At 36.5% G+C, this 6829-nt stretch overlaps 1 protein-coding gene across 2 annotated transcripts; it reads left to right on the top strand.

Moving 5' to 3' along the window:
• Positions 1 to 224: 224 nt before the first annotated feature.
• On the top strand, positions 225 to 5551 carry LOC131227920 (protein argonaute 10-like). Of its 2 annotated transcripts, XM_058223750.1 has the most exons (7): positions 225 to 514; positions 896 to 1102; positions 1302 to 1388; positions 3541 to 3648; positions 3774 to 3845; positions 4971 to 5093; positions 5240 to 5551. In XM_058223750.1, exons 2-6 carry the CDS (start codon positions 1097 to 1099, stop codon positions 5010 to 5012), a joined length of 315 nt encoding a protein of 104 aa, XP_058079733.1. In that variant the 5' UTR covers positions 225 to 514; positions 896 to 1096; the 3' UTR covers positions 5013 to 5093; positions 5240 to 5551. The 2 variants fall into 2 exon arrangements, 1 of the variants encoding a protein (XP_058079733.1); XR_009162608.1 differs by lacking the exons at positions 225 to 514; positions 896 to 1102; positions 1302 to 1388; positions 4971 to 5093; positions 5240 to 5551 and adding an exon at positions 2611 to 2632 and having other exon boundaries at positions 3774 to 4147.
• The last annotated feature ends 1278 nt before the right edge of the window (positions 5552 to 6829 follow it).

The raw sequence follows: 6829 nt of genomic DNA, 5'->3' as shown, positions 1-6829 counted from the left end.
ACTGACAATTGGAGCAGAGCTCTGCTCTTTGTTATTGTAGGTGTGGGTGAAGGCCCTGTTCTTGCACCAACTCAGGAAGACTTGTTGAGTTAACTCGATGCGGTCCATTTGCTAGCTGTGACAACAGTAAGTCCTTTGATTGTGAAGCTTGCCTTTCCTATTATCTAAACATGCTTGTTCTGTTTATCTCGTTGCTGAAAATAAATCAATTCTTCCATTTGCACTGATCCATTCTTATGTGTGGGGAGGGTCTGCTGTCGGATTTTACTCTATTCAGTTAGATGTTTCATTTCATTTATCAATGGTTTTACTAAGTTTATATGGAAATATCTGATGAGCAGCATAAATGAAGTCCCATAAAGAATGGAGATATGTAATTCTCAAAATTCTTGTTACTGATGGATGCAAAGCTGAATATGTACTGCAACAGTGCCATTGGCACTCTCCTGAACTGAATATGTACGGCAACAGTGCCACTGGCACTCTCCTCAGAGGACACCATCAATGGGAAGAGGTATGGTGCTACCTATCTCTAGAAGGAAATAGATAATATCTTCATTTCTGGATGTCCTGATTTCGTAGCATAGTTAGGACTTATTTTTGTGTCTTGGGTGAAAAACTGCCAACATTGAGGTCTCTCGCAAGGTTATTATTGAAGGCCATTTAAGAACAGTATGGCTTCAGTGAATTATAGCTGTGGGTATGTAACACATGCGTACAATGAGTTTTGGAGTATTGCCTCTAGGCTAAACTTTTTTTTTTTTGCCCATGTTGGATGAGAAACAAATGTTATTGCCATGGTATGTATGGCTGTGGGCATAGCTGAGCTCCTTCTTTTGGGAAATCATTCCCTTTTATCTATATCTGTTGACTGTTGTGTTTGACACCTTAATAGACAAGCAAGTGGAGGCCTTTGGCTCTGTCCGGAAATGGATCGCAAACCTCCCAGAAATTCCTTTAGCCTGCAGGAAAAAGGAAACCAAAACTATTGAGAAGAGGAATTGTACAATACTCTGACAGATTCAACATCCACACATCCACAGTGCTGAGCAGGGCATAATTGCAGTTTGGGGGCTACTTCCTCATACAAATACAAATGGAGGTTGTTGCAATTTGATTACCTCACTATTGAAATCCAATTTAGTTGTGTGTGCAACCACATCTTAGGTTCTTGAATGTTCTTTCATTAAATAGTTATTATTTGAAGATGTTGGTTGGCTTCTCCTTCTATTTACACTTGTTTTTATGATAAATAGATGGCATGAATTTCAACTTTGACATACAATGTTCATCTACTGCAGAAGCTCAACCTGGTGAACAGTGTGCTATTTACTAGTAGATGGGCTAAAACTGGTTTATACTATGAGACTGTGCAGGAGATTTTCAAGGTGTTTAACTGTTTTGGTGATTTATGCTATTTCTATTTTTTGACCTGATATCCACATTAGTTTTTTTTAAAAAAAGAAAGAAAGAAAGAAAGAAAGTGCCTTTTGTGAATTATGATTATTAGGAGCTACACATGACACACATGGAATATGGAAATCAATCCAGATTGTCCCAGTCATGGGCCCTTTTAAGATGGAGCATAGCAAAAGAAACCACACTAAGGGGTCGTTTGGCACCTTGGATTGGAGGGGATTGGAGAGGATTAGAGGGGGTTTCAAACCCCCATGGTTGTTTGGCAGCATAAAGGAACTGGGGATTGCCAATCCAGGGGGTTTCCAATCCCCTCTTTGAGGGGGTTTGTAATCCAAGGTGAGAGCTTGGATTACACCTAAAATCATTTGAATAGTTGCATGTATAAATGTATGTCACTGTACACTATCATTCTACTGGGCACATGGCCCACCAAACATTGTTCATGTAGATCAGCACCGTCCAAATATTGTCCAGCACTGTCTAAACATTGTCCATATCAATCAACGATTAAAAATCGTTGGTTAGTCACTCAGACATGATCTTGTGCTTGCGGTCCATCTAAGACTTGGAATTTCATCACTTTTAGACAAAACATATATTTTAGCGGGCTTATCACAACCATAGTGTCAAAAATTATATATCTCACTAATTGGGGATATTAAAGTTGATTTAGTAATTAAATTCAAACCCCCGTGAATATACCATGTATAGGTATTTTTGAATTAAAGTTGATTCACACTCAAGGGTACCAAACACACCCAGAGGATTGCCAATCCAGGGGGTTTCCAATCCTGGGGGTTGCGAATCCAGGGGGTTCCAAATCCACGCTCCCAAACAGGCCCTAATTGGATTACTAGACCATCTGTTTTTCTTTTTCTCCATGAATTTCAGTTCCTCCTAAATCTAGGGTCCTAGACTAATGTCCCAAGGAATTCCTGGAAAAGATCAGCAGGTACACCCAAAGTTTTCATTAATTTAATGTGTGATTACTCATTATATCTGTCAAATCGAGGTTTTGTCAGGTCGACTTCGCTGTCAAATCGAGGTTTTCATTAGTTTAATGTGCGATTACTCATTATATCCTACAACTTTGCATGTCTTACATCTGTGTATGTTTATTCCTTCTCTTTCACCTCTGTACATTGCTTGTTCTTTCTTTCCTATTCTGGATCATTGCTGAAAAATGACTTATGGTTATCATACACATTTAGCAGTTACTTCCTCTCACTCAGTTTATCATACTCAGTTAAATGGAGTACTATTTCGTTTATAAATTATATATGAATTGTCTTGTAGGTAAATTATACATGGAAATAATTTTATATACAGAGGTAATTATTTTAAAGAGACAATCCATTGTTCATGTATCACTATAAGATAAGGCAACTCCTAGTTGAATGAAGAGACATGGATTATCCAATCAATAGATCTGGATTGTCCATTAGGTTCAGCCACACTTCATGGGCCACCATGCAAAATACACTGATTGGATTATTGTAACTGTCTAAAAGTTGAACTTTCATTTGCTGACATTCTGTTTTCCAAAAAATGGATGTGTTGGTTAGAGTCATCTGGGCAAGGTGGTTGTTTGGAATCATTAACAAATGTGCCCCACCAAATGGGTGGTTAATATGTTAATTGGACCTTTTTCATAGCAATCTCGACTCTCCATTTTATGGTTCTATTAATTGGATGGCTTGATTCGTGTCCCAATGAAGGGTGGGTTGGTTCAAAGGGACTGTCAAAATCGTTTGATTGGTCTGTCTAGGTAGCCCTATGCAATTGGGAGCACATAATTTGTAGAGCTATGGGAGCACTGGATCATTTCTGTAATTAAATTTCAGTTTACTTAGTTCATAATTTCTGTGGCAAGATATCCCAAATACCAAAAGCATTAGTTGATGCATACAAGTAAGTAACAAGCACGTAGGAGGTAAAAGTGCACAAAAGATGTTCCAATGTCGCACAAGAAAAAAAAATTTCAAGTTATTCTTACCATGAAATTCCTGGAAACTATTCTTTAGTGCATCAACATGGTGATTGGCACTGGCCTTATAGTTTGACTTTGTTAATGCTTGTGTTGGAATGAAGTACCCTGAAATTTCATTTTTCTTTGGTTAGACGGTTCACCACAATGCTTACCACGAAGATCCTTATGCAAAGGAGTTTGGCATCAAAATCAGTGAGAAACTTGCTTCGGTTGAAGCACGCATTTTACCTGCACCTTGGGTAAGTAAATTGGTATTTTTTAACAAATGTGGGATTTGGTTCATTGACTAGCTAATTTAACCACAGGAATTCCCTCCTGTGAGTGCTTTATAATTTTTCATCATTGCTTCTGGTTGGTTTTGCAGCTTAAATACCATGACACTGGTAGAGAAAAGGATTGCTTGCCCCAAGTTGGTCAATGGAATATGATGAACAAGGTATACTCCCTCAGAAGTTGAAACTCTCATTTTAACTGTGAATTAAATATGCATGTTGGTTCTAATCGATGGCTCCAAATTCTTAGGCTCCCTATTCTTGTTGCTGCGATTAGAAAAAAAAAAAAAAACTATAGCCCTGTCCTAGTTTCTGTTCATGTCTGAAATCGATAGAATAAAATCAAATGATAAAAGAAAGATGTTATTCCTATAGATAAAAAAGAGAAACTATTATGAGGGAAAGGAAATTAAAGGATTCAGCGTTTGACCTACTATTATGTTTAAATTTTTTTTTTTAAAGCAAATCTGTTCATGGCTTTTAGTAAGGATGGGTTTTTCATTCCTGATATTGAAATATGTTTTTCTATGACATATTGGGACATGGTTATTGTATTGCTTCTACAATTTCGATCCTCTCATGAATTCTCTCTCGATTATTTCGTTTCAGCCTGTGCAGATCTAGATTAGACTTCTTGAGGTTAAATTTCTTATTAGTAATTGGTTTTCATGTTACGTAGGATGCCTTGAAATGTTGTTACTGGAGCTTGATACTGATAGCATCTGTGACAGATAATTTGTCAAGGCAATTTAGGGAACTGTTTACCGCATTTACATTTTCTATTCCATGATAAATCTGCATGTAACTTGTTGCAAATTACCTTGTTGTTTTTCTTCTTCTTCTTCTTCTTCTTCTTCTTTTTCTTAGGTCTGGTGTTACTGGGATTATTTATTTCAAGTTTTGTGGAACTAATCATTATTGTTTAAAGTCAATGCATAAAATCGTGGTTGGTACAGCATATAACTTGCTGCAAATTGCCTTGTTTATTTGTTTTCTTCTTTATTTCTTTTGTCTGGTGTTACTGGGATTTATTTATTTCAAGTTTTGCGGAACTAATCATTATTGTTTATGAAATCAAGGTTAGGTGGTTACTAACTTCGTTGTCAAATCGAGGTTAGGAATTTCAACTGTCTGTAACTCAGCGACACTGCCACTTCATATTTTTCTTAGAAAGCGTTGACCTTTTACATGGCATATGAACCTGAGGAAACCTTGGGATCGTGTCTTGTGCCCTTTCTTCCAGCCACGCAATTATTTATTTTATTTTAATTTTCCCTTTGTATTTACAGATTTCCCAACTGAAGTTCGGAAGTAGTGAAACTTTTTTCTGAAAACAATTTCCCGACAACATTTGCAGGTTTGTTTTCCAGGCCAATTGCAACTATTCAAGTTCCAACTATCAACATTTGCAAGTTTGTTTTTTGGGTCAAGAACATTGCTCCAGGATGCTTCTACAAAATTTTTAAATCCAGTACACTTCTTTTTTCTTTTATTTTTTTTCTTTATTTTAGAAGGATCTTCTAGACATTGGTTAAATCCAATACACGGATTGTTACAGGTAACAAGCCATATATGTGAACATGGCACACGTACAAGATCCAAGCTGATCATCAGATGAGACCCACGATCTTGTTAATATGAAAATGGGGAGAGGGATAACCTCTCCAACCAGCAAAGAGACAAAACCCTGCTCCAAGACTGAAGGAAAGCACACAATCCCATAGCTAGAGTTTTCTTAATATTTCTGACATGGGTTTCTCTTATCTTCTGATTTTTCTACAGTTGATTCAGAATTTCTTTCTCACTTGAATTGGGTTCTTATTTTTCTTTCTTAATTTTGTTCCCATATCCAGGTGGGGAATGGTGCAATGCCTGCTTTGATTGTTATTTAGCAAGTATCATGTCTTAATAAAATAGTCAGTTTCAGTTGTTGATTGTTTCTGGAATTTGAATGCAGGCTCTTGTATCTTCTTGGAAGATTGGCGATACAATGCCTTCCATATTTGATACAGTAATACTATAGCCTTTTGTTTTCTAGCGGATCATATGTGCTTCCTTTTATTTATTTATTTATTTTTATAAATCAAGTTACATTCAATTTTAGCCCTGAACAATTCTTCCATGGGATTTTCAATGAATAGGATTATAAAATATAGAGGCAGGTATGGAATCAAGTTACATCTGAAGCAATGAAGAGAACATTGGGCTGGAATGGGATCTTCCCCTGCTTCTGTTTCCACCATTGCTTCTTGAAAATCTGGTCAAGGGGTGAGAATGAGGAACTGTTGGGTATTTGTCTATTTGATTTGGGCTGGCTGAGTTCTTTTGTATCTACTCATGTCTTTTGGTAATTGATCGCAATGTTACAAAATTTCACAGTTTCTCAAATTCAAATTTCACAGTTTCACATTGGGCTGGCTTGCTAAAAAGGTGGTTGAACCCAATGGTGATCACATAGAGGATAAACCAGTAAGTTCCTCAGACTTTTTACTCTTGGATGTCATAAGACAAAAATCATACCATCTGCTCTTGTGGGCCCAGTTGAATCATAAGAGCTGGGATGTTATACTTGGTTATGTGAAAAGTAGGACCCACCATTTTATAATCAATTCAGAAATCTGACAATCGCTGACCTTAATTGGGCTCACATTTGTACACAACTACAAGAATTTCGTATATTTTTTACTACCCAAAAAATGGGTTTTTCATTCAAAGTTACGGACTTTTCGATTCTTCAGGTCATGCTCTTATATAGCTTAGTGATGTTTTTGTGCTTGAAGTTTTTCAGCTTAGTTAACTAATGGATATCTAACTGTAATCTCTGTTACATCTGAAGCAAAGGTTTTAAATGCATGTGATGGTACAATCAAAAGAGTGATCTATGGATAATATTCTATTTTGAAGAAATTAACAGACAATAGTCATTTCCTTTCAGGGAAATATAATCCATGTGACTTGGGTTTGGCTTTGTTGGTATTTAGGACAAGCCAACCTCTCAAAAGGACACTTGATTGTTCAAAGTCCAAACTATACCAAGATATTAAAAGTGGAGATGATTATATGCAAGTGGGAGATTATTAATAAAAAAATCCTCATAGGTTATTAACATGATTAATACAACCAAATAAATGGGTTGGAATCATTTATA

The sequence above is a fragment of the Magnolia sinica genome, chromosome 15, assembly GCF_029962835.1.
Source record: "Magnolia sinica isolate HGM2019 chromosome 15, MsV1, whole genome shotgun sequence".
NCBI classification, from domain to species: Eukaryota; Viridiplantae; Streptophyta; class Magnoliopsida; order Magnoliales; family Magnoliaceae; genus Magnolia; species Magnolia sinica.
The sequence above is the reverse complement of the archived record's forward strand: the minus strand, read 5'-3'. Positions and strand labels throughout refer to the sequence as shown.